We start from the raw sequence: 27,486 nt of genomic DNA on the forward strand, positions 1-27,486 counted from the left end.
TGGCTAGTAGAGAATTTCAAGTACATATGTACCATGTGTTACATTTCTTTTGGACGACGTTATTTTAAACTATGGCCCTGGTAATTCTCCAGGGAATTAACTAAATCATGTATGAAGGCCGGGTGGATGGGCAGCAGATGAAAGGGGCTGAGAGCAGAGTGGCGACAGAGGAGGAAGTAGACGAGAAACCAGAGCAGCATCTCAGCACTTCAGGCCTCAACGAGATTGGAGCCGGCACCTCCAGTCACACCTGAAAATGAACAGACAGTGACCAGAGGGCCTGTTTGTTTTGCTCCTAGCAACAGAGCCCAGCCGCTTCCAACCCAGCTGAGTTCGCCAGATGCTTTCAAGCATGTTGTAGTGATGCAGTCTGGTAACGGCAACACCCTGACCCCGCGGCAGGGAGCTTTATCTGAAAAAAGCAGCGGCTACTCCTTCCTCTGTGGCTCTCACACCGTGTCCACACCGTTTGCCAGAAACATTCGGAAGTCTGAGGTGTAACAGCCTTCTGCAGTCTCCCAACATAATGGTTGTGGTCCCGTGTTTTATGTTTTGCTCAAAGCCTCACTCCTCACCCCTGCCAGTTGTGTCTTGAATGGCATTTTTGTTCTGGTGTCACATGAACAAGATTTAAAATGGTGCCAATGAGACTTTCTGAGTGTATTTTAAAATGCAAAATATGATATCTGACTATCTGCGTGATTTGAGATTTAGTCAATCTTGTAGTTTCATGTTTTTCTTTTCTTCTTTCTTTTTATGTGAAGACGTAGTTTACCTGTTGCTGCATTTAATTTTTAAAAAAATTATACAGTATGTTAGCCTTGGTCCTTTCAAGAAAGACTGAACAAAATATGTTAACCCTGTAGAAAGTAGGGTCACTCTTTAATTTTGGGACCATGGGACATATGTATATCTTGCAAATAATATACTTACTTTCACAATTATAGGGAGTTAACATTAATTATAACACCACTTCAAGTAAGTGGGCCTGTCTTAGGGCCCACTTTCCAAGCCCGGCTGGAGGCAGACTGTGACAAGGGCCAGGTTGGCACCTGGCCATCGCCAGCCCTCCCTGCCCCTGCATGTCCCCCTTAGGCGTTTTTCTGCTTCCTGACCTCACCCCTCTTCCCTTTTCTACCTGCCAGACCAGAAAAAACCTTTGTGTATGCTGCCTCTTTTTTAAAAAGATCTTCACCTGAGAATATGTTTTTTTTTTTTTATTTGAGAGAAAGAGAAACACCAATGTGAGAGGGAAACTCTGTCATGGGTCAGCCATGTCCCTCCTACCCTCGCCCTGACCAGGGATGACCCTTCAACCTTTTGGTGAACGGGTGGTGCTCCCACCATCTGACCCACCCAGCCAGGGCTCTATGCTGCCTCTTGATTCCTTTCTGCTTTGGGGTAAGCTGATCCATATGGAAAACGATGTGTTTCCCTCTTTCTGAGGAGTTACACTTCTCTCCTAGTAGAGGGTCTGGCAACCTTATTTTTACTAAACGATTTGTAAATGAAATTTCATGTCTTATTCCCCTATGTTTTGGCTTTGTTTGCTTTGGACCATAAGATGAGGGAAGTCTTCAGTTCAAAGAAAGACATATCAAAGAATGCTGATCGAGAGGGATAATCCTAATTTTAGACATCAGCTTTATGCTCACGGGGAGCAGTTTGCAGCTAGGAGAACGGTTACCGAATCCATCAATCACAGAGGTGGCAGCATTCCCAAAGCTGCCCCAGGGGCTGCCAGGCCAGCCTTGGGTGTACCTGATGGCCACTTAAGAGACCACTTCTGCAGTTAACTACTGCTGTCTACTTGGGATCGTAGAGAAATTGGATTTCAGCTACCTGCCAAAAATGTGAATATTTACTGCTGATTTTGAGCCTACAGTTCAGTTTTAAAAGTTACTTTGTATCAACAAAGGTGTTCATTTATATGATGAATGTTGGATATCTTTTTAACATGTCATTTATGTATTGGTGGACATTTCTTAATTTTTTAAATTTCTGAAATCTTAGCTTGGTTGGTATTTTAGAAGTAAAGGAATTTAGCTACACAGTTTTCTTTTTTGCTGTGGTGATAATTTGTTTTTATTGAGCAGCATGTAACTAGTAGGCAATTAGTGGAGGTTACTGACTCTTTGGTCTGTGCTTCAGGAAGGACTCAGAGGTCTGCAAGTGTTAGGGAGAGTACCGTGGGTTACGCATTTCACTCTTGCGAAACCCTTTCTTTCTTTCCCTTTTATTTCTTGAAACCTGGGTGACTCTGATTGTTAACTATTTCGTGTATCAGATGTTCATATATTTGGTGTTGCTAAAAATATTTTTAAAAGCCACTGATCATTAAAGTAGCTGCATTTGAAATAGCACCTTAACTAAAAACTATACTTCTTTCCAGTCTTTTTCCATTTAGAGGAGGTTTCGCCTTTACTTTTTTTTTCTTTGAAAGTTCTTCAGATTTAACACTCATCCTTATTTTCAAAGATTTAGAGTAACTACAAAATAAATCATTCCAGCAAAATGGACTTAATTTTAAATATGCATTGGATTAAAGGAAACTTCATTTTAACGGCAGCATAAATGTTCACTAATATTTTAAAAGTACATAAAAAATGTACTCTTCAACCATGTTAATACCATTTCCTGGAACATTCACATGTATTCCAGAAGATGTTTAATTCTTTTTTTGGACCCTGGATATTTTTATTAAAAATAATTAGTCATTGAGTAGTGACTCTACAGTTAAAAATAAAAAGAGAAGACAGTAGAAGGGAAATTACTGCTGAAATTAGTGAAAGAGGAGAATAGAAGTGAAATTAAGAATATCTATTTATTTTGGTTTTTAATAAATATAATCTATAATGAATAGGAATTTTTTATAACTCTATTAAGGCATGAAAAATTAGTAACTTGTATGAATCATTTATGGCCATACCACCCACCCTGAACACACCTGATCTTGTCTGAATAAATCATCCCTCATAAATTTAAATGATTAAAGGACAATATATATTTTTAAAAACTATCACCAGTATGCAGGAGATTCAGTGTACCATGACTTTGTGTGTGTGTGCCCATGTGCAAACTGTATCTTTGTACAGTTGAAATCTGTCATAATCCAATGTAAATACGTTACATGGATAGCTGAGTATACCTGAAATAACATTTGTGAACAGTATTCTCAGGAGCCTAGACAAATTAGTGTGATTTTAAAAAATTCATTTAATTTCTCGCAGGGAACTGCAGCCTCTCTGTGACTGATGCCTCAAACACTGTGTGGTTCTCCTGTTGTGAGACTGTGCACGGCACAAGAAGGCTTGCTCACCCCAGCAGCTGACCCATACAATGCACTTATCATTAGAAATCTGGAACGAACGACAGTAGAATGTCAGAGATGCCCTTTCCACCCCTTTCAACACGGTCCTGGAAGGACACTTCATATTGGGATGCGGTTGTATTTTCTCAAAGATAATTTATGCTCCTCATGAAGAAAAAGAGTATATTTGACATATATCCTCCTGAAAGCATTTTTCAGGTCACAAGTATCTTTGCATATAGAATAATGTATATTTTTTTAATTTTAAGGAAACTTTCATACTTTATTTTAACATTGTTAGGACTTGGAAGAAACTTCTGTCCAAACCTTTACATAATAATTGGAAAAGGAAGAACATTGTTGAAAGAATGTTATTTTTCAACAGTTTACTGAAAAATGTTTATACAAGTAAGAAGAATAAGCTGTTAAGTGAGGAGAACCTTGTATAATACATTATGAAAGCCCAGCCCAGACGATCTTCCCTTTTATGAAGTTGAGAGGTAATTAAATGCCATGGAAACACATTTGTATTATATAAATCCCTTAGATACTTGGAAGAGAACAAATACATTTAAGAAAATTTTTTGCTTTAAGATTATCCCACCCTCTTGCTGATTGCAAATGCATCTTACTTACTCATAACACAAATGTTTGTACTGTAATGGATTTCAGCTTGCCTAAGTGCTACGTGTATTATGGTTTATATTTCCACTTTAATGAAAACCATATGAATATATAAAATAAAAAAGAGCAACGTTTTTAAAACCTGAACATGGTGATTTTGAAAATGTAAATTTTGCACATTCTGATAATCTAATGAAATCTCTGTGAACTTAATTATTCTAAACACATTACACTTCAGCCCAGTTTTCCCCTACCATGAGTCCTAATGTGGGTATCAGTTTTTTTTATCTTATATTGAGTCCTTACCATGTGCCAGGTCTTCTACTAAATACCATCGAGTATCTTATTTTGTTTAATACTTAAAATAACTGAGAGGGAAGTGTTACTATCTCCATTTAAGGATGAGAAGACTGATTCTTGAGCAGGTTAGAAAACGTGTTCAAGGTTTGCCGCAGCGGGAGCCCAGCCTATGTGTATGTAAACTATAAAGCTCAATGGTGGGCTATCTTTCACTTATATTTTAATGTTCACTATTCAAAGTAAGTTCATCTGTGATGAGCTATTTTCCTCGAGATTTAAATATTCAGTATCACAGTCACGTTAGTTGATTCTCGGTGCTCTCAGTATAAACTGTGGATCCAGTAGTAAGAGGAAGTTCATTTGTACATTGGGTTGGCCACAAAGTTGATTTGTTTTGTTTTTTTCCATCAGATGGCTCTAGCTGTGCTTAATTTTCTTTAACATCATAGAAAACAATTTGTTAGATTGTACTGTGGCAGCTGTCATACCAGTGTGCATTAAACAATTGTCAAAATTGGTGAATTTTTTGTAGCCATTCTAATATGGAAAATGGAAGAAAATATGCAACATTTTGGCTTGTTATGCTTTATTATTTCAAGAAACGTAAGAACACAACTGAAATGCAATAAAAAGATTTGTACAGTGTATGGAGAAGATGCTGTGACTGATGGAACATGTCAAAAGCGTTTTGTGAAGTTTCATGTTGGAGATTTCTCACTGGACGATGTTCCACAGCTGGGTGGGTGAGTTGACGTTGATAGCGACCCAATCAAGACATTAATTGAGAACAGTCAACCTTACACCATGTGGGAGACAGCTGACATACTCAAAATATCCAAATCAATAAAATTATTGGTGAAAATGAAAAACGTCTTTTATTTTACAGAAAAAAAACATACAGACTTTTTGGCCAACCCAATATGTCTGTGTTTGGCCCAATTCTGTTACTGAAACAAATTGTCTTACCTTTAATGTCCTGTTCTTAAAGGCTTATTTTTTCAATATTATTATTTCATAAAATTGATTTTTCTTGCCTTCTCAGAAAAATCACTAGGTTGTTAAAGAGCAAGATTTTCACGTCGCATTTAAACATTGCAACCATGAGCCAGAACATCTTACAAAGTATTTTAATTTCATTTGATTCGCCACCACTTACACAGTTATTTCAGCATCTCTCAAAGCAATGTCTCCATCCAGAAGTATGGAGAACTAGCACCATGCTTCACTTGTGTTCTGACTAGACCTGTGTGTGAGGATATGAATGGAAAGGCAGTCAGAGTTCATATTGCAGAATGTTCTTCAGCCACCACGTGCAATTTTTGCAAGTACCGCTCCAATAAATGAGCTGTGGCATTACAAGTTAAACCCGAAAAGAAGCATGAAATGGGTGCTCAGCACCCACCTCTGGGCAACAGTATTTCATTCTGCATAACCCTGTTGCTTTCACGCTGTGTGAGGGTTTCGACCAGTTGCCTTTCCTCCCTCCTCACCGCTGCGGCCCCGCCCCTGCTGCACTTCAATACTTATTTTTAAAAACTTCATCTTTATTGGCTTTTGTCTCTTGACAAAAGAGATGATAAAAACATGAATTGTTTTAATTCACTGGTTATTAAATGCTTCGTCTAGCAATTTTTCTTTCCTCCTCACTAGGGGTTTGTGATGTCTCCGATAATAACTTAATAATGCCCACATGATAGCAATTCATTCCTTGTTTTGGTCTTTGACATTTTCTAGAACTAAGCCTAGATTCTTATGAGAGGGTCTAACAATAATCTCACTTCCCTCCTTTTTTTAGTCATATGGAAAAGGAGCTAGAAGGAAAAACAGATTCAAAGGATCCGATGGAAGCACGTCCTCTGACACTACCTCAAACAGTTTTGTTCGTCAGGTAAGGAGGCTCTTACGTTCTTCTTTGGAGAAGTATATTTAGGCGAATTGCATTTGCTTTAAGGATGGTTTTATACCATCATCCTTAAGATTTGTATTGTATTATTTATTGTGTTTACTTTTAGTCCAGGCATGCTGTTTAATGTCATAATTTAAATGTTTAAATTTTAAATAGGACAGTAATAATTACATTCTTTCCTGAAATTTGAGCAAATAACAAGTGTAGAATTCCTTGCAAAGGATTTCTCCATGACAGAATGACTGAACTCTAGCAGAAATGGTTACAGATTTTGGGAGGTTTTCTCAGGGATGAGCAGGCAGTGGGCATTCATCTCATCACCTATGAAGTCGGGATGCTGGTATTTCTCTAGCTTGAGCCGTCTTTTCCGCACCTGACATTTGGCTTCTAAAAAAAGACACTTGTTCGTGGCTTTGATGGTAGAGGCCACTAGGGTTGGATAGTGCATGAGATATCGTTGTCATGTGATGGAAACTGCCCTTGGAGATGTGGCATTTCTTTCAGTGAAGCGTGTGGTATATTCTTGCTTAGCAGTTCGGAACTGTCCCCTGAATGGGAAGTGTCAAGATCCCTAACTTATAAACACTCATATTATATATATATGCTGACAGAAAGGACTGTAATTACTGGAGGAGGAACACAGGCAGCCAGATCTCTGAGGGTAATAGGCTACCGATGGAGACTACAGTGTCACGTCAGGTGTAGGTGAGCATGTCTATTTAACACTCGTCCGTGGAGGCAAAATTGGAGTGGAGTATTCTAGAGAGAATCTGCTTTCCTGGCGGGGGGACCACTAGTTTCTGGCTGGTGTGCCCATCAGTGATCTCTTGTCAGTGACAGCTCACTCCCCGAACAGTGGTTGTCAACTGAAAAAGCTGCTCCATCTATTTTGGAAAGAAAGCCACTCCCCCCGGTCGCCCAGTGCTCCCGGTACCCCTTCCCGTGTTTCTCCCCCAGTGAGTTAGCAGCCATTATGCTTAAACATGTTCACCTGCTGGATCTATGCGGCTTTTCTGCTTGGCTGGTGGCTGCCTCCTTCCACTTTCCAGGCGCAGACAGAGGATGATCCTGCTTCAGCCCCCAGTGCCCTTCTTGCAGTGTGAGGTGCACCAAAAGGTATGCCTGAACAATTTATGGGCAACTGGCAAAGCTTGGTTGTGATCCGTGCCAGTTGGGAATTGTTTCAGTGCTTAGAAAAAAACAGTTGGTGAAGACAGAGCAGCGTTTTTTCTTGCTAAGAAAGATTTAGAAAGAAAAAGGAAGTCGAAGCCAAGTGAGGCCCAGGCCTGGAGAGATGCCCTAATGGAGCCGAGAAGGGTGTGAGGGAGCTGAAGGTGTGTGCACTGGCCTCATGTCCTCATGGGCAGAGTTCTGGCATTGCTGTCCTGAGGATGAAGGAATGGCCGTGGGAGATGGTGACTTAGCTTAGGTGAGTCTGTTAAAGGAAAGTTATCTAAGCCCTTTTCCTTTTCAAGCATCCATATTTATTCTGCCCCTGGTACAGAGAGATCGAACCTGCAGAGCTAGAATACACAACTCTGAGTCATCATCTCAGGGCTGAACATCAGAGGACCTGAAGCAGAAACGAACAAGCCTCTTAGGACGCGTAACAGCTGCAGTAAAGCCACACGAGATGACAAGTAGCTTGTCACAATTGTCTGGAAAGAAAAAGTGATACGTTTCAAGTGAGCCAGATATTCTGAATAGGAAGTAACAGTATAGGGTCCATTACCGCTCATTGTAGCTCTATACAAGTGTCATTTAAAGGCAGTTGCCAGATTGTCTCTTTGACTCTAAATTTCCCTTTCATGGAGGTTTTTTAAAGATTTCATTTATTTGTTTTTAGAGAGAGGAAGTGAGGAAGAAAGAGAGGGAGGGAAACATCGATTAATGGCTGCCAGGAATTGAACTGGTGACCTTCCACTTTGCCAGACAACACCCAACCAACTGAGCCATACTGAGGGCCCCTTAGATGGAGTTTTGAGAACTTGGTCGGAAAGGCTAGAGGGTTCGCCATGCTGCGAATAAGTGAACTGGAATATATTTGTCCTCGTAATCACGTCCTTTGACACTGCATTCTTGGTGATGTATGTGAGATTCTGTGCTTGAAACACAGTTGTACATGATGAAGAGAGCTGTTAAACTACTTAATGTAGATTGCAAAAGCATGCGTGAGCACATAAGAAGACAAGAAAGAATCTATCCTAAAGGCCCGTCTCTGAATCTCAGTAGAAGAAGGTGCTGGTCATGGCAGGGATTTGGGGGAACGGTAACACAGGCATCAGGTCCCTGAAGTGCCATCTTGCTTCTATCACAGAAGAAAGCCAGTGTCATCTTTGGGTGCGTTAAACACTGGATTTTACCTTGGTAATTGAGTCTCTGTTCTGTTCAAGTGGCACTCATGTTTTGCTACCACTTCAAAATAGGCAAAAGTTATCATGATAGAGCTAAATATATACTAGATTGTGGTTTTGTCAGATTATTTGCAGAAATGCACAGTAGATAATAACAATAAGTATATGTTAGATTAAAGAATTTAAAAGAACCTCTTTTGAGTGTTTTTAAAATCATAAATAGATGTTTTATTCAACCAGTGGTTTGTGTTAGCATACAGATGAGCTTTGAATATATTGGGGTTCAGGTCCAGACCACTGTGATAAAGTCAGTTGTCATCTTTCTGCTGCTGGAGGGTCTTGCCCTCAATGTGTAAGACTCACATCTGTGAGATTCAGTAGAGCAAAGAACACAAGGTGAGGAGGTGTGTCTGTGCTATTTTCCCTCCATGTTCCATGCAAACCACCCAGCTAAGGAGGACTTGCTCAGGGACTCCTGCCGGCGTTTTTAGGGTGAATGCATTCAAAGAAAGTCTTCTTTTCACTTTCTTACTAATAGGAAGGTGGGGATATCTTTAACATTGTAAATTTTCCCTAGGTGTCACTATATCAAACCAAACAAAAAAGAAAACAAACAAACAAAAAAGCCCCAAAGTCCAAAGCAAACGACCCAGCATCATTCCATTCTTCCATCGGAAGTTTCTCAGACGCCCCCTTGGCGTCACCATCCCAGCGTCCCGTGTCGCTCTCATTGGCAATCTGAAGAATTGGAAACAACTTTATTTTTTCATTCTCCCCACAGAAGTAAAAGAAACACATACTTTTTTTGGATCCTTAAAGTCTTTTTTTTCTTTTTCACTTGGAGGTGAACTCAAGTCTGAATCTCCTGCAGCGCCACGCTGGCTCGTTTTGGAGTCCAGCTGAGGCTGATGGCTGTGGATGGGGCCCATGAAGCTCCTGTGCTGTGAATCTGGGTAAAGTCAGGTGCACACAGAGCAGCTGGTGTTACATGAGGCCCCTTTAGAAATGGATTTTCAGTTTATTAGGACTTTGCTTTATGAATAGACATTTTAAGTTTAAGTTAGTAAGGGGCAGGAAGTGTTCAATGCAACATCTAGGCACCCTACGTAGAATTGATGAAGACTATTGTTCTATTAAATTATGTACTAAAACAGGAGTGTCAAACTCACTTTCGCCCAGCGTACATCAGTCTTGCAGTGTGCCGGGCGGGCTAAGACAGGTGGAGGGCCAGATTCAGCCTGTGGGCCTTGTGTTTGCCACCTGTGTAAAGGTATTTAATACATAGGCTATAGTTATCTTGGAATTATTAATATAATTAAGACACCAAGATTGTCTTAGATTCTTATATACAAACTCTGTACTCTTTGGCTCTGTACTGTGAATAGATGCATTAAAAGAAGAGAACTTCATTTATCATAATAATAAATGTAGAAAAGCTATCATTCTTAAAATATTTTGCATTTAATACCTTGTATAAGTTTATAGTCTATTAAGATACTTAAGTTTTCATATAATTGAGCTCTTTCCTCCTACTTCATTTAAGAAAAAGGCCTGTTGTCTGAAAAGGAGGTGTAAGGAGAGAAAGAGTATAAGGGAACTAATAGTTTATTTTAGCACCAGAACCTAACTAAGTAAGTTGATTTACTGCAAGAAAAATTGGCGGGTAGGAGTAACAAGGCCTGCCTGGCACTGAAGGATAGAACGGCCTGCTGTTCTTTTCGAGAGATTGTGCAAGAACTGCTAGCTCTATAAATTCTCTGATGCCGCCAAGGTCAGAGAAAACTATGTACATCTGCAAATAAGTACCGGTCTTCAAAGTTAAAGCAGCTTGTGGGGGATGTGAAGGGGCGTGTTTGTAATTGTTTAATCAGCCCAGTTTGCTTTTCTTCTCTCGTAGTCACTCTCCTCCCCCCCAACCCCCCCACACCACTTGCCCCCTCCCGCCCCCTCCCATCCCTTCTCTCTCCCCCCACTCCTCTCTCACTGTTTTTTTCTTATAGTTTATTCATTTTCTTAAAGATATGTGTTCTCCCTGGCTACATTTATGTACCTGGCAGTATTCCTAAAATGGACAGCAAATACTAAGGGGGACGACTGCCAGTTTGCTTCATTTCAATGACTCCACGGAATGGTGCCTTTCATTCAGAGTGTGCTGTCATCTGAGGGCTGCTATGTGCTCTGCCATGTGTGGCCAGGACTTGTGCACCTATTCACTGGATAAAGTTTATGGGTCACCCTGTCATGCCAACGGGTGTCTTTTGTGCAGAAAGTTGAGCCTTAGGAGTGGACCCTTCTTTTAGGAATTTTCAAGTGGCAGTATTTGGGGGGCTCACGGAACTACTCTGCAACTGATCTGGGGGTTTTTGCCCACCACATATGTTGTGCTTGCAATGCAGTGATCTTGCAGCGTCTAAGGGCTTCCAGAATACCAACGGAGGTGGCAAAATGGATTGAACAAAGTATTTAACAGAAGGTTGCATGACACTGTCAGAACATGGTATTCTAAACAAATTCCATCTTCTTCCAGTACCGTGTTCTTGGTGCTGCTTTTTTGGACCTTTTATTAGTTCAATTTGGCTTTAAGTACAAATGATTAATCACAGAGACACAGTCTATTTTTTAGTTTTGTTTTGCAAAGACAGATTAAACTGAGATAATGATTACAGACGCCAGGCCTGTGCAGACTGATATGTTTAAAACTGGATAAATCTTTCAGCCCTTAAATCTTAGCTTGTTGCCTTGTAATGCTGCACTCGTCACAAACACAACTATAAATAATAATGCAGCAGATTTATTGCTACCCTGATTTCCTATAAATGTCTTTCTATCTTATTAGGCATTCTCGTGGATTTTGTGAATGGTAGAATCTGTTCGGAGACCTCTTAAGAACTCTTCTTAAATATATTAATATAAAAATATTGAGCTTTGCAATAAAGAATCTCCTTGTTCTTTCTATAGTATAAATGTATATACTGCTGGGAATGTTTATGTTTTAGGAGACATGCACTTTAGAAAGTATTAAAAATTAGATTTTAAACTTCATATAATTTGCTTTACAAAGTCTTTCTTGAGGTTTTTGTTTTGTTTACCTATAAACACCTACCTTATAAACTAGGTTTGATTAGGGTCTTTAATTATTATAATAATTATTGTGGATTGGGGCACTTTTTATCTTTGCATATCTTTTTTCCACTGATATACATATAGCACTTTAAAACTCATAATTATATCTGCAGGGATTCTTAGTTTCTTGTACTCTCAGATATGTTTCAAATTATAACATACTTTCCATTCCTGCCCCATTTTCTCCCATTGTTATTCATGTTCCGTTTGGGCCAGTCTGTGCAAAGTCTTCGAAGTTACAGGCTGAATTAGCCCCACTAGATTAATTGAAAGTTTAAATGTGCCCTAATATGGACTGTGCACTATGACTAAGAAAATGGAGTTTCATTAAACACCGGATTTATAACAAGTCCATGTTTCAGGTGAACCCTAAACTTTAAGGAGGATTGCTGAAGATCAGTTACTTAGCTTATGGTTAATTATTCATGGGCTCAGGTCTTCATGGGCAATGAACCTGAGTAGTAGTCTGGTCCAACCAAGGAATGGTTCTTTCTTCCCCATTCTTTTATAGGTGTATACGATGTCCGCTTCTCTCCTTATTGATTTGTTTCTGGAAATCTTCATGGTTGATGATTATCAAATGCTAAAGAAGCCCTTTTTGAGATATTAGTTATATGTCTCACAAATATTGCGAGAGATGGTTCAGTTCAACAAGGAAGCCTTCCACTGTTGCCTTGTCATTATTCCACGTTCCTGCCCCAGCCTGTGTGTTTATTACAAAGACCTGAGGTGGAGGGAAGGATCGGAGCCCACCCCTCCCCCCACCTTATCCTGGTCCCTTTCACCCTCTGCTTAGTTTACAGTTAGGGACAGAAGGAAGAAAACAATGGGAAGGTGATCACAAAAGGAGGGGAGAATCTCTTCGGAGTTTTCCATTGACTCTTAATTGGGAAAATGTAGTTAGAGCTCTTTAGGAAGTCTCTGTCTCCTGCCACCATCTCACGATCTGTGTCATCCCTCCAAACCGTCACCAAGTCACCAAGTTTTAGAGGATTATCTTGGCTCAGGGCTTTATATCTCCCTTCATATTTCTTTGTGGCCTTAGTATATGTAGAAAAGTTCTAGCTTTTCCTGGTGACAGGAGAGCCCAGGGGACAGCTTGATTATTGGGACTTCTGACGAGGACACTTTGCATTGACTCCATCCTCTCTGAGAGTCTATGCATTGTGACCTCACTAGTTTTTCTTTCTCAGAAAGTAATGTTTTCCTTGAGCGCAGGGTTTTTTGCATGTAGGTGTGACCTGAAGTTTACTTCTATCTGGCTATTTACTCCCACAGAAAGATGTGCTGATTACTCTTTGATGTGGATGCTATATTTGAAAACTGGAAAATTGCCATTTTTAAAAAAAAACAATCCCTATAATTAAAATAAAGAGGAAAACTTTTCATTTGAGAGAAAAATAACAGCCCTGACTGGTGTGGCTCAGTGAATTCAGTGCTGACCTGCAAGCCTAAAGGTTGCTGGTTCGATTCCCAGTCAGGGCACATGCCTGGGTTGCTGGCCAGGTCCCCAGTAGGGAGCATGTGAGATGCAGCCGATGAATGTTTCTCTCATACAGCCATGTTTTTCTTCCTCTCTTTCTCCCTCCTTTCCCCTCTTTCTAAAAAGAAATAAATAAACCTTTAAAAAGTGAAGTTAAAAAAAGCAAAATAACAGAGATTGTGTATTGCATTTATAGAGCTACCATAGCAAATACCACAGAGTGGGTGGCTTAGACAACAGACACTTACCAGCTCACAGTTCTGGAGGCTAAAAGTCTGAAACCAAAGTGTCCTTCAGTAAGTGTCAAGATTTAAGCTATTATTTAAAAAGAATTTTTATACTGACGTTTCTCACAAAGAATTATTTACGCTCTTGAGTTCTTACAGTTATTACTTCAAGCTTGTAGACATTTAATACCAAGGAGAATGAGGAATTAGGATGCTTACTTAATGTTTCACTCTGACAATTTTAAGGAGAGCTGTGGCAAGGAGAAAAGCCACAGGGTGGATCAGAATTCCCTATTCTGTATTAGCTACTCGTGGGGAGAAAATCAAAGATTATATGTCATCTCTTGCTGACTTATTTGATGATGCTTACTGGTTCACCAACGTGAGGATCAGACAGAAGAACGTTATTTACTTTCTAAGGTTGTCTTTCAAGGAACATTCCTGTACTAGGCAGCGTGTGGTTAAGGCATCCAGGGCAAAGCTCTAGTGAAAATTGGACAGTTAAGTGTGTTGTTAGCATCAGAGGGCTGGGCATGTGCATTTTGGAAACAATTCCTAAGCAGTTCTAATGCTCGCTCATGATTAGGCACTATTACTACCTGGACAGGATCAAAGGGGCAGACTGGGTGATAAAGAAAATACTAGATAAGAAGCAGCTACTAGGGAAGTTGCAAACCAAGGCATGGCATACTGACCTGTGGACCGCCATTTGTGAAGGATGCATGAGTTCTAGTAGAGGAAGCAAGGAAGTCCTCTGTGAGCCCTGAGGAAGGGATGTTTTATTCTGAATGGTAAGAATAGAAAGCATCTGAGCATTGACCCCAAGAATAATTTTAAATTTAATGTTTTTTAATTAAAATTTTAAGTTAAGAATAATGTAAAATTGGAAAGGAAGTACACAGTGTGTTCCTGGGATGGTCAAGAGCTGTGTATGTGGAATCAGGGTGTGCGGAGAGAGGGCTGGGAGATGAGGGCGGACGGAAGTGTTGGTGGGGGTGGGAGGGTAGGCACCAGGTCACTGGGAGCCTCCATCCTGTGAGGGGTTTTGCTGCGGCATCCTGGGGTGATGAGAGGTTTGAAAGGATGCACCGATGGACTGGCTAGTTAGGAAATAAATCACTGTCAAAGAATGCACTCAACTGATGATGATAGTGACAGCTAACATTTATTAAATGCTGACAACGTGCCAGTCACACTGGCAAGCACTTTATTTCATCCTTACCATAAGTCACTGGGATGGGTACTATTAATATCCCAATTTAACAGATCTTAAATGGAGGCCTAGGTACGCTAATTCATTTGCCCAAGTTCATACACATAAAAGTACACGATATTTATTAGACCAAACTGGTATACTTGGGAATGTTGAGGTGTTTGCTGGGCAATGAGAGACTACACATGGTGATGATACGCAAGATCTGAGGAAGGTGGTAGGGTGCTTTGGGTCACTAGGCCAAAGCCAGTGACCATGTCTGGGGGTTATAATACAGAGGGTCTAGCCAACTGAGCTAGGACTCTGGCAAAAGCTGGGCAAAGGGCTGGGTCCCCAGAGCTGAGCTGGCCTTAGGGAAGGCTCTAGCACCACCATGGAAGAATGAGGAGGGTCACCTGGCTAGTACTGAATACATAAAGGAAGAGAGACATTCACAGGGAATGAGTGGAGTTTATACAGGTATTGATTGTACCATTCTTTAATTTTTCTACAGATTCTAAATATTTTAAAATAGTTTGCAGCAGAAGGAAGGAGGAGGGGGATGGGAGTGAGCAGAAGCTCTGTGAGAGAGACCAGGACCCCGGGGCAGGGGTGGGGACCCCAGGGCAGGGTTAGAAGGGAGTGCTTGGCAGATGTCTGCCCCACAGAGGAACGCTGAAGGGTCATTTCACACCGTCAGAGAGTCCTCAGGTGGCCCAGTCTGCTTGGCTCCTCAGAGATGTTTCAGGGCCTGGAGGGCCTGATAGAACAAAATTGGGTGGCAAAGGTTGGTCTTTTCTGCCAACCACCTTATTACAGACTTTAGCATTGAAAAAAAAGATCTTTTCATTTTTTTCTTAGCTGGCAAAATAAAACCATGTACGAGCTCAATATAAGTAGGTTTTCCTCAGGGAGGTGAAGTTGCAGGAGGTTGGAGGGTTTATAGCCCCAACCAGCTGCTTATCTTAATGTCCTAGTGCGGCTTTGTCAGTAAGTTTATGCGACCCACTTTGAACTGGTGCTGCTGACTCACAGTGGTTTGCCCTTGAGTGAAGTCGTCATTAGTGGTCATATAAGTTGAAAATCCGCCTTTCTCTCTCTCTCTGCCTCGGGCCCTTTGTTTGAGGGAGAAGAGTTGTTTGAGAAAATGAGGTTATTTGGTTACCAAGAGACACTGCCCTTCACCCTACCTAATTACCCCATTTTGGAAGAAGAATCGCTTAGTATTTGTTAGATAACTCTGCATGCTGATGGGCTTTGGTGGGGGGGATGTTTATCATATTCTCATAAAACAGGTCAAAACAGTCTGATTAGCATTTTCCACAGTTTGTCTCTGTGGCAGTTTACAGAGCGAGCATCAGCATCCTGAAGATGTGGCATCTACTATGAATGTGGTAAACGGTATTTTAATGATGTAAAAAAATAAGGTTGCATATAGCCTGATTTTCAAACACAGTTGTTTCAGGACCGCGCATGTTTAGTCATTTTTATTCAAAGCAGAAAAGCGCTCTGGGTTCAGGATTTGAAGGTGTCTATTGTGAAACAATTTCCCTGACCATTTGTTTGTGTATGTATGAAAACTACCTTGGAAACAGGCCAAGTGTGCTTGTACTTTCTGACTCTGCTAGACTTTGTTTGTACTCAGTTCTCTCAGCTGATCCTCGTTTACTCATGTATTCACCAACTCGTGGGGTGCCTTTGCCAGGCACGGGGCCAGAGAGAAAGTAAAATAACAAGGTTCTTGTCAGTTTTAAGATAAATGAGTCCTGGGCATGTAATACACAACATGGCAACTACAGTGAACAGTATCATGTTGTAGATTCGAAAGCTGCTAACAGAAGAGATCTTAGAACTTCTAAGATCTGCTAAATAAATTAGCAGATAAAATAATGCTAAATAATTAGCAGCTGCATGTGGTGATGCATGTTATCGCGATGATCCCTTCCCGGTGTGTCCGTGTGTCACCTCATTGGGTTGTGCACATAAAACAAGTCCAATGCTGTATGTCAATTATATCTCAATTAAAAAGACAAGTTTGATGGTCCAAAATATTAAAGTATTAAATGTATAGTGCTTTAAAGTCCACCGTGATGAGTTGTGTAATAGAAATGAGTGTGAAATACGGTACGTACACAGGGAAAGGACTGAATGGTTCTACCCTGGGGAAAGGCGAGGATGTCCCAAAGGAGGTTGTACCTGAGCTGGGGACGGATGGGTGGGGAGGCATGTCTGCAGAGAAGACACCGGGAAGGGCTGAGTCAGACACAGCCCTGGTGCTGTGCCACTGTAGGAAGAGAGATTGAAAGGGTCATGTTCCCTCTGTGGTGGCTGGTGGCTGGGCTGGTGGGAGACGAGGCCAGACAGGTGTCTAAAATGGAAATGTGGAGAAGCAGCAACCCTGTGCCTGTGTCCCTGTGGTACCTGTGTGTCGCCTGGCTCTTCTTGTCAGGGCCATTTCTGTCCCACGTTTTGAGTGAGTTTTTCAGGGTCTACTCAACTAAGGGTTTCCTTTCATAGCTCGCTTTCTTGGTTGAGTCATTTTAAAGGACAGTATGTTTATTAGCAAATGCTGTGTGCCGCCTTATTTTCTTTCAAACATGTTAGACCATAGATATTTATATTTCTGTGCTTTGAAGAGTTGTAGGTTTGTGGGTCAAAAGTGTTGTGTCTCATTTTAGATTTTAGATAAAAAGTTATCTATTGGGAAAGTTATCTAATTTAAGACTCAGGCTATATGTATAAACCCATCCTATATATGTATAAATGTATGCACATTTTCTTTGATGGATTACATTAGAGATAATATGCCATCTAACATAACGGTTATAAGTATTTTTATTATAAATTAGCAGTGACAAATCTTAAAAAATCAAGACAATTCAAATCTGAATTACTTGGTATCATGATTCTACTCCCCAGATCTATTTACATTTAAAAATAAAATATACAGAATTAGTGATAAAAGGTATAATTGTACGATAAGTACTTCCTTCTGAATAAATCTCGTGAGTTCAACTACAATTTAGAGTAATTCACTCAATCGCTTTGAGGCTTTTGCTCAAGTGTTTATATTTTATAAGGTGAATATTTTATATAACAAAGTATAGATTAACATTTTGGAAAATTTTACTTCTTGGGTCACAGTGTTTGTCTTCTTATTTGTCACCTACATTTATGAAACCAACTTTCCTAGTTGTTCATTTCACTGTTCCAATTTCCCTATGCTGATCTTTAAAAAAAAAGAAAGAAAGAAAAAGAAGGAAAGCAGCATATATCAGTTAGAATTCTGTTACAGGAGATCGCAGACATGCCTCAGGCTGGCTTAAGCAAAAAGGAAATTTGGAGGTTCATTTAACAGTAAAGCCCAGGTGTCAGTGACTGGAATGGCTCACGTGTCGTGTGCAGCTGGTTTCTTTCTGTCTCTGGCCACTAGTCTCTCTCATGTTTGCTTCATTCTCAGCTCCAGGTGGTGGCAAGAAGGTTCCCAACAGCTTTAGGTGTGTATCTCTCCAAGTTCATGTTGCATTGCCTCTCATTGACCCTGAATGAATGACTGCACAGCCATGAACTAACACCTCAGGCTGGTGTCCTGCAGTTCACTGATGAGCCAGAGACAGCCATGTGCTCACTCTGGAGGTGGGAGAAAATGTCACCCAAAAGAAAGTGGGGTTAGTCTGTCCACCACCCATAGGCAAATTCTGAAGACAGAAGTTTTGTGAAAAAGGAAAGAGGTCTTTATTCAAAAGCTGCACAGTTGGGAAGAATGGCAGGCTTCTGTCCCAGAGTCCATCCCTCCAGAACACCCAGAGGACAAAGTTCGGCCATTCTCTGCCAGAGCAGCCCAAGAACGCGCCCAGAGTTCCTTCCCCCATGACAATACCATCCTTTGGGAAGCACAGGTGCCCACAGCACAAGCACTCCAGCACCTCAGCTTCTTCCCGGCCACTGTCGGGCCTCAGGCTCCTTCCTGGAGTCCACGCTTGTGGCTGGCGCTGCCACCACCCCTTTCTGCATGGGGAGCTAGCTGCTGCCAGCTGCTGTGGTCCACCATGAGGGGGCTTTGTCATGCGGGACATGGGGCCTGGTCCTTGCCTCCTGGCCACAACGGCTTCCAGGACTCACTGGTCCTGCAAAGTACTCGGACCTGCACATCTATGTGGTAGATCCCAGTGAACAGAGCTAGTCTCTGCCTTTTCTCCATCTAAATCTCCGGACCTAAACTTCCATGTACTCTGGAATGGTTCAGCTCCCCAGTCAGTCCCGTTGCTTCCCAGGCTAGACTGGCAGGTCAGCACCTCCTTCTGCTGCCATGTTGACTCTTAGGTACACATGCCACTGTGTTCTGGGTTTCCCACAATCAGGAACTGGAAGGGCTTAGGAGGGCTTTTCCCTTTGCCCATTGCTTTCTAGACTTCAGACTCCACTCGATGGCCTCCTCCTGCTGTGTCTCTGCCCCGGGGGTAGGGCATCTGTCATCACTGGCCGTGTGGTTGGTTACCCAGACAACGGGACAATGCTGCTGCTGCTGCACTGCCCGTCCAGCCTCCTCCTATGGCTCCTCCCTCACTTTGGGATCTGGCCCAGGCTGTCTGGCCTGGTCTACCTGTGTAAAAAAAGTCAATCCTACAAAAGGCATATGGACTAAGAATTTGGAAAATGGTGACTTTGTAGGGGACATATCAGAGGGCTGTTACCTGAGGAAGAGAGGACAGATGTTGGATAGTGAAGAAAAGGACTGAGGTCCTTTAGAGGGTGAATGAAACCTGTAGACTCCCGGGATTCTTAGAAACAGCTTAGCAAAACACTCCTCTGGGTACAGGCAAGAGAATAAGTCATTGGACCCCTTCAAGCCTTCCTCAGACTAATCTGTGTTCTTTTCTGTCTAGTAGCAAGTGAATTCCTAATGATGATAAGTCTGTGAAAACATCTCCCTGGGAAGGAATGAATGTATGTACTTGTGTGTAGAGGAATATGTATTCATGGCCATATGTTCTGCCTCCATATTTTTTAAATGATCAAATTTTAGTCTTTGTGATAAAACCACCCCAGGTTGCCAGTATAAAGCTAGAATATTTTAGCGTTGTGTGTATTGTTTCTCTGTGTGTGTTGAAAAAGCCCTTTTGGGGATAAGAAGCCTAGCGAAATGATTGTTATGGCCTTAACATTTGAGCAGCACTGATGCGTTAGAGGCAGAGCAAGGAGGAAACGATAACTTGTATTCTTCACAAGGATATTTTTTAGCTTGAATATAGTATTGTCGGGTTTTACCACAATTTTAGACATCTTAGAGGAATTTAATGAGACATTTGATAATTTTAATAATTGGAGAAAATTAACGTATTAAGGTTTAGATTTTATTTTATAAGTAGTCGTGATAACTTCAGCTTGGAAGGTTACTTTAGGGAAAAGGAAGATTCATTTGCTCAGTGGTGAGGTGTTGGACACTGTGTTGAATTTGGTACTGTTCACTTTGTCTGTAAAAGCACGCGTGGCAACACCCAGAGAAAATCGGTGTTCTTGCTTTCAGACCTTTATAGTAGTGATTTTCTATTATGCTTCCCAGCACAGGAAATTTTGCAAGTGGGATTGGGAAGGACACCCAGTTCTGTCTTCTGCATGGCATTTGTGTTCCTTCTGGTATATATTTCACTCAGTTTCTCTATTTAGGGAGCATAGGGGTTGTCCCTTAGCAAGGTGATTGTGACAAGTTAGGATTTTGGGATTGTGACAGAATCTCATCTCAAACTTGCATAAGCAAAAGGGAATTTGTTGCCACCCATAACTCTAAAAAGCAGGGATGTTTCTGGGGTGACAAGATGCTGGCAGGACTGTGTCTCCCCACACGGGTCTTGTATTCTCTCTTACCACACACAAGATTTTCCTGTCTTGGCAGGGATGTGGCAGTTGGAAGCTGCAGGCTCCCTTTCGCCAGCCTTGATAACCGAGAATAAAAGGCTGTTTCTTCTTTTCACCCTTGCTGATTCCAGTTCAGAGAACTAAGAGGGGAGGACTCTCAGGGGGGTTGCTGCATTCTCTCAGCACCGTTTGGATCAATCTCTGTGGACAAGGGTGAAGTTCTGTGATGGCAGCTTGGCTCAAATGTGTGTTCAGGGTGGGCAGACAGCATGGTGGCACAGAGGAGATGCAGCTCCGCCAAGGAGGGGTGGTAAGGCTGTCAAAAGGGTTGTTGGGCAAGTACTTGGCAGTGGAAAGAGTTGCCTTCCATTGTACGTGATGCTAGTACGAGTGTCTCTTTGCCTCTGACACAGTGTGAGAGGAAAGCAGACATCTAGAAACCGTGTGTTCTTTATCGTACCCCATGTCTTCCCCATGAAGTAATGGATTCTTGCTTTGGGCATAGATCGAAACGAAGGGCGGAGCGAGGTGGGAGGCCAACCATCTACTCTCCTGCGGAATTATAAGACCTGCATCTTTAAAGGTGTGAAGAGTGAGGCTTCCATCTGCGTAGTTGATTGAAAATGCTTTTCTGTTATCTTGAATCTTCCTTCGCTGTCCCCCTTAGATTCTATGTACTGTGTGCTGTCTAGTTTTTCATTCATCTTTTCTCTTTCTAATGATACTGTACCTTCTGAGAATGTGGACATGGAAGTCCAGAGAAATGAGGCCGAAGGTCCCAGAGCTGGGGGATGTTAGAGGCAGGATCTAACCTAGCGTTCATTGCCCTTGCTGCCACACCAGGCTGTCTTTGTTACCAAGGTTTTATTTTGATATTAATATCATCAGCATTCGTTGCCAAAAGCCTGCACTTATTTTACTTCACCTTCAATGTGTCTCGGTGACCAGTGAAAGGCGAGCGTGTATTTGCCCTTCAGTAACAGAATCACCTTGTCGCCATGAGCGCGTGATGACTCCAGAATCAGGCAGTCTGCATTCGAATTCATGCTCCCGAAATCTCTAGCTGTCTGACTCTGGGCAATGTTTACTTCCCACTAGCGAGGTTTACTTTATCTTCAAATGGGAAAAATAATAAGGCCCATCTTACAAAGCTAAAGTGAGAAATGGAAGAGATAATATAGGTGAGGGAAAGATAATTTATCAAGTCCTGTGGTTTATATAAGCATCATGCCTGGTACAGGGTAAACTCTATAAATATTGTTTCAAATGGTGCTGATAAAACAGCTTATTTTAGAACAGTGTATCTCATCTTGCGGGTGAGAGATGGATTCTTCATTGAAAGATTCTGGGACATGTAAAGAAAGAGGTTCCTAAGAGATTTAGGCCATAGGAAATTTGTGTTTAGTAGACACAAAGAAAATTGTGTTTAGTAGACTTTTGGGGGTGAGTTTAAAGTTTCTTCGAATAGTGAGTTTATTGATTAACATTTTCTATTTTTGAGAGTTAGTATAACAAGTGAATTGGTGGGGTTTTGCACATGGGAGACATACTTGAGTAGAACGTGTTTTTTTATGAGAAGCAAGGACATCATATGCTTTTTTGATTATTAAGAAGTTTGTATCCAGTGGAAGGGCTGGGTCTTGTTATATTTTTGTAGGTTTTAGAAATACTTGGCAATTCACTGAGACTTTTAAATGTTTAGATTTTATATTTCTATAAAAGTACCACAAATACCCTTGCAAATTAGTGTGCTCGGGGGGAAATTGGCAGCAGCAAGGGCAGTGTGTGCCGGTAGAGAGCTGAAACTGGTCAGTTTCAAATGGTCTTCATCAAATGAGTATTTTGTCAGTAAAAATCTACTCCCAGAAACTTCTGGAGAGTGGAAAAGAGAGTCCATTCTGTCATAGTTACCAAGCAGAGATTGTGTCCTATAATACAGTTCACCCGTGAACAGCACAGGTCCACTGGTGTGTGAATTTTCAAAAATAAATACAGTAAGTGTAATTTCCTTAACATTCCATTTTATCTAGATTACTTTATTGTGAGAATACAGTCTAGAATACACATAACATACAAAATGTGTGTTAATCGACTGTTTATGAAATCAGTACGGCTTCTGGTTGACTAGAAGGCTATTAGTATGAAGTTTTGGGGGTGTCACGAGTTATATGTGCATTTTCAGCTGTGTGGGGTAGGGTTTGGGGGTGAACGTCCTGAACCACCACATTGTCCAAGGGTCAGCTGCAGTTACCTTTTTAATACTTTGAAAAATTACTTTGTCTTTGTTTAATCTTGCCATTGTTAGAAGTAAAAACTGAGTACCTTCAGAGGTGGCAGTTTGAGACACTTATTTCTGACTTCAGACTCACTTTATTGTTTTGCTGGATTCAACCACTGCAGAGGTGCATGTGTGCCAGCTAAGTTTTTTCCTACCGCCGTTCAGATCTAAACACAACGTAGTGTGCTGAGTGTAATCTTTAAATTTCTCCCTTGAAGCCCTGGCTGGCGTAGCTCAGTGGATTGAGCACGGGCCTGCGAACCAGATGATCGAGGTTCGATTCCCAGTCAGGGCACATGCCTGGGTTGCAGGCCGGTTCCTTGCAGGCTAACTCCCAGCAGGGGATGCACAAAAGGCAACCATACATTGATATTTCTCTCCCTCTCTCCTTCCCCTCTAAAAAGATAAATAAATAAATAAATCTTAAAAAAAAATTCTCCCTTGACTAACACAAGTGTTTAAAAAACAAATTCATTTTAAACAGTTGAAACTTATTTTTCCTTCTGGTTTCAAGACTTCAAAAATAAAAAATATATGTTTAGAAACACAAACCAAAATGAAGAGCGTCACAGCACCTATGACATACAATTATTTATAAATAAAATGTTAATATATAAATATATATAAAGTGACTTTTAAGTCTCTTCTATTAACTAGAGACTGATAAAGCCATTTCAGCTGGCTGATGAGAAACTCCAAGATTCCATAGGTTTATTCAAAATGATGAGTTTTTAAATCATTTTGAATAAACCTATAGAATCTTGGAGTTTTCCATGTTTCTTAATATGAAACACAATGTAACTATGTTGGTCAGTGTCAAAATTTGTACAATGCTGTTTGAAATATAAATTGAAAATATCAGAGTCAGCCCTGGCTGGTGTGGCTTAGTGGATTAATGGCTTAGTGGCCTATGAACTAAAAGGTCACCGGTTCAATTCCCAGTCAGGGCACATGCCTGGGTTGCCCGCCAGGTCCCCAGTTGGGGGCGTCCTGGAGACAGCCAATCAATGTATCTCTCACATAGTGATCTGTTTCTTTCCCTCTCTCCCTCCCTCCTCTCTGCTCTCTTTAAAAGTAAATAAATAACATCTTAAAAACAAATCAGAGTCATTACTGCTGTCATTTTCCACATTGGTGCTAGCTTAGGAATGAGAAATGGGTGGGTCATTTGCTCGAGGGTCTCAGGGAAGCAGCAGAAACTTACAAAGAAAGACCCGCCCTCACAAACACATATGAGGAGTTGGCCACCTTACTGTGCCGCGTAGTAAATAAACAAGATGGATGCTGGTCAAAGGGTTACATTGGGTCAGAATAAAAGGATGCAGTATGAAGAACAGGTGATAGTTATTGAACTATTAAATCAACATTAGGAAAACACGTTTTATGAGGAACGTTAATTTTGTTAAATGTAACAGGTCACTAAATCTCCAGCAGTTTCTGTACACGCACACTTTCCAGCATTTGCTATCTGTACACACACACCTGCGCTCGCCCATACATGCACACACACCACCAGCACCATCACACACATGCACATACACATGGCTGCTGCAAGGGGGCAGGGCGCTCCCGCCGTGTACCTTTGAAAATTCAAAACACCTTCCACCCCAAATTAAGGTGATGTCCAGCAGAAAAACAGCGCAGTGCATGTAGAAACCTGGGCGGGGTGGGAGTTCTTACTGGTGTACTTGCAGCACACACTGTTGGCGTGGTAGGACCAGATCCTGTGCTGCACTCAGCATGTGGTGGGTGGGGACACCTTTCATGTTGTTTCCAGACTCATGTCTGGTGTGCCCAGGAAAGTCGTGCACTCCAGTTCAATCCCTTGTAGTGTTTCCTAAACAGCCATGTGAGTGTGTAGATATTTGGCTTTGTACAAACAGGGGAAAGAAAGAAAACGTTGATTATTGGAAGATGGATTGACAGTCACCCAATACATAATACAAGACATTGCCTGGTAGGATCTCTGACCCCAGGAAGCTTACAGTTTCCAAAAGGAGCTGAAATAGGCACAGCGTGTGTTTAATAGAAGTGGAAATGTCTTAAATGGGGAACTAGAGACAGTTCTATAGTTGTATGATATTGGAAGATTGTGTTCTTATTGAGGAGCCACAAGGGGATGGGAGGAGAAATGAAACGTGACCCTCCAGCACTGGGAAGAAAGGAAAGGGCATTGTAGGAGTAGGGACCAAGGTGACAAAGTCACAGTTGGAGGAAAATCATTATTTCTCTAGGAGAATAGTGAGCAATATTTGGCTTGCTGTTCAGGGAACATTAAGAATTAGTGGCAACCGAGTGTAGAGAGGCGGGTGGAAGGGAACAGTGGAGAGCTGGATGCCAAAAGCAGGAATTAGAATTCAGAGAGTGAAGGTGAGTGGCCTGGAAGTCTGTCCTCCATTCGAAAGGGCTGCAGATGGGGGGCAGGCGTAACTCGGAGAAGTCTGTGCACATTTCAGCTGAAATGGTGAAGGGTGTGAGGGAGTTTGTTCACTGCAGCCTGGAGTTTCAAGGGACATAGAGAAGTTACGAGAGAAGTAAGAGAAAACAGAGAGGGGTGATTGGAGATTTGGGTTAGGAGTAAAGAATTCCAGAACTCGATAGCAATGACAGGGAGAAAAGGTTTAGACACGGGCGGGGGGAGATTCCCTGCCTTTTAGGTAGTGACTGAGGGAAGGTTTTATTCACAGTGCAGTCTCACTGTGCCTGGGGTTTAGATTACAAAGACATTGACTAAATCCATTTAGTAAGGGGAAAATACAGGGGCAGAATTACCCTTTAGAGTCTTAAAAATTATGCACGAAGTACCAAATACATGGTGTTGAATAAATCTGGTGTACAGAAAGCAGCTGGCTTGTATTTAGGGTGCATATTATATGTACTTTTAAGCTAAACTCCCATTTAACAAGGCAAGATGACTACCCTGTGAGAACAGGGCTATGGGAGGGACTGTGGGAGGGCTATGGGAGCATCTCCCATGTCAGAGTTCCCCTGGGGCACAAGCTACTGCCATTCTTCTCTCCTTTTTAAAAAAATTATCTTATAGGAGGAGAAGGAGACAGAGAGACAGAGACAGCCAGAGAGACAGAGACAGACTGACATCAATTTGTTGTTCTACTTAGTTATGCTTCATTGGTTGATTCTTGTATGTGCCCCGACTAGGGATCACACCTGTAATCTTGGCATATTGGGTCGATGCTCTAACCAACTGAGTACCCAGCCAGAGCCCTCCCTCCCCTTTTATTGGTCATTGTTACTGAACACCTAGAGCTGAGGTTGGGTAATGTCACTTTATTGTATTTCTTATGGTTCTAGGTAGTAAGTCTGTAGGAATGGAGGTCTTTATCTTTGTAATACCAGTGCACGTGATCCTCTGTGCTTGTTTGTGTGAGATACTTGTCATCAGTGACCTTCACACTGATTTGTAGATCACTAAAAATGGTACTGTAAGCATTAACTGTACCTCATTGGTCTTTGTTAGAGCTTAAATAATAACAATGTAACATCTCAGATTCATTCTCACTCAGGAAGCATTTATTAAATGTCTGATTTGTGCATGTCGATCATTTAAATACATTCCAGACATGGAAAATTGTTCAGGGATGAATCAGACAGGGGACAGCATGTCTCAAGGACCTGACTGACCAACAGAATCTCTCCTTTCTTTTTTTAAAAGATTTTATTTATTTATCTTTAGAGGGGAAGGGAAGGAGAGAAGTATCAGTGTATGGTTGCCTCTTATGCGTCCCCTGCTGGGAACTGGCCTGCAACCCAGACTTGTGCCCTTACTGGGAATTGAACCACAATCTTCTGGTTCACAGGCCCGTGCTCAATCTACTGAGCTACACCAGCCAGGAAAGAATCTCTCCTTTCTTGATTCATTGTATTCTTATTTGGTTCTTCAGGGTAGAATAAGATCACACACAAAAAAGTGTGTTGCAAGGGAGTCGTTTCCGTCTTTCTTGTTTCATTTAGTGTGGATGATAGAAATACCTTTGGTTGAAAGTGAGAGTATTGGGTGTAGGGTGCATGTGTATATCCTTTAGACATAGGGCTAGCAGAAATCCAGTGAAATTTGAATCAGTGTTTCTGCTTTTTCTGCATTCAGTTCTGAGGTTGTAAGGACTGGCCTCAGTGTTGCCATGTATATAGGGACTTAGAAGGACTCATGTTAGTGAGTCTGAAACTCTGAGTACCTTTGAGCCATAGGAAAGAGGTGCTGGATAGGCCCGGTGATAAGACCTGGGGGGAAACTATATTTCTACTGCAAATCCTGTGGGGACTGGGTGGGGGATGACCAAACTATAGGGCAGCAGCTCAGTCCACATTAAACACTGAGTCTACCTTTGTAAAGGGAGAGATATGGCAACTGTGTGTTCCAGTTGGGACATGTACACAAACCAATCGTAATTTTCTTGGCCTTACCCTAGAATGGATTTTTACCAGCTGAGTAGCTACAACCATTTTCATTGCAATATAAACTAAATCCTATGAAAGAAATGTCAGTAACTTAAATTTTTCTACATTCTTTCAGCAGACTATCAGAAAACATGGTTATATTTGTGAGATCTGGAGAAAGAGCTTATCACTAGCAAGGACAGTAGCCCTTGCTATTTCACAAATTGTTGTAGAGAGCTGGTATTTATCCAGTAACCATGAACAAGGATCCTTTGTGCCCTCAGTACAAGGGACAATGATCACGTTAGCCCATCGACAGACAGTGAGCTGTGTGTTCCAGTTGAACATGGAGCTTCCCCCCACACTGCCTTCCCCAACACCGCCTTCTTTCCATTTAGTCTGTAGCCTACCTGGTTAGTGGTGTTGAATACAACTTTG

General features: G+C 41.5%; 1 protein-coding gene across 11 annotated transcripts in view; it reads left to right on the top strand.

The window, feature by feature from the left end:
- Nucleotides 1–27,486, top strand: part of CACNB2 (calcium voltage-gated channel auxiliary subunit beta 2) — a 336,710-nt gene that overhangs the window by 4,025 nt on the left and 305,199 nt on the right. For all 11 annotated transcript variants that reach the window (XM_037060790.1, XM_037060793.1, XM_037060789.1 and 8 more), the window contains exon 2: nt 6,030–6,122. In XM_037060790.1, the coding sequence (XP_036916685.1) occupies nt 6,030–6,122 (93 nt within the window). The remainder of the gene's footprint in view (nt 1–6,029; nt 6,123–27,486) is intronic.

The sequence above is a fragment of the Sturnira hondurensis genome, unplaced genomic scaffold (assembly GCF_014824575.4).
Source record: "Sturnira hondurensis isolate 20B ecotype Veracruz unplaced genomic scaffold, ASM1482457v3 Scaffold0012488, whole genome shotgun sequence".
Classification (NCBI taxonomy): Eukaryota; Metazoa; Chordata; class Mammalia; order Chiroptera; family Phyllostomidae; genus Sturnira; species Sturnira hondurensis.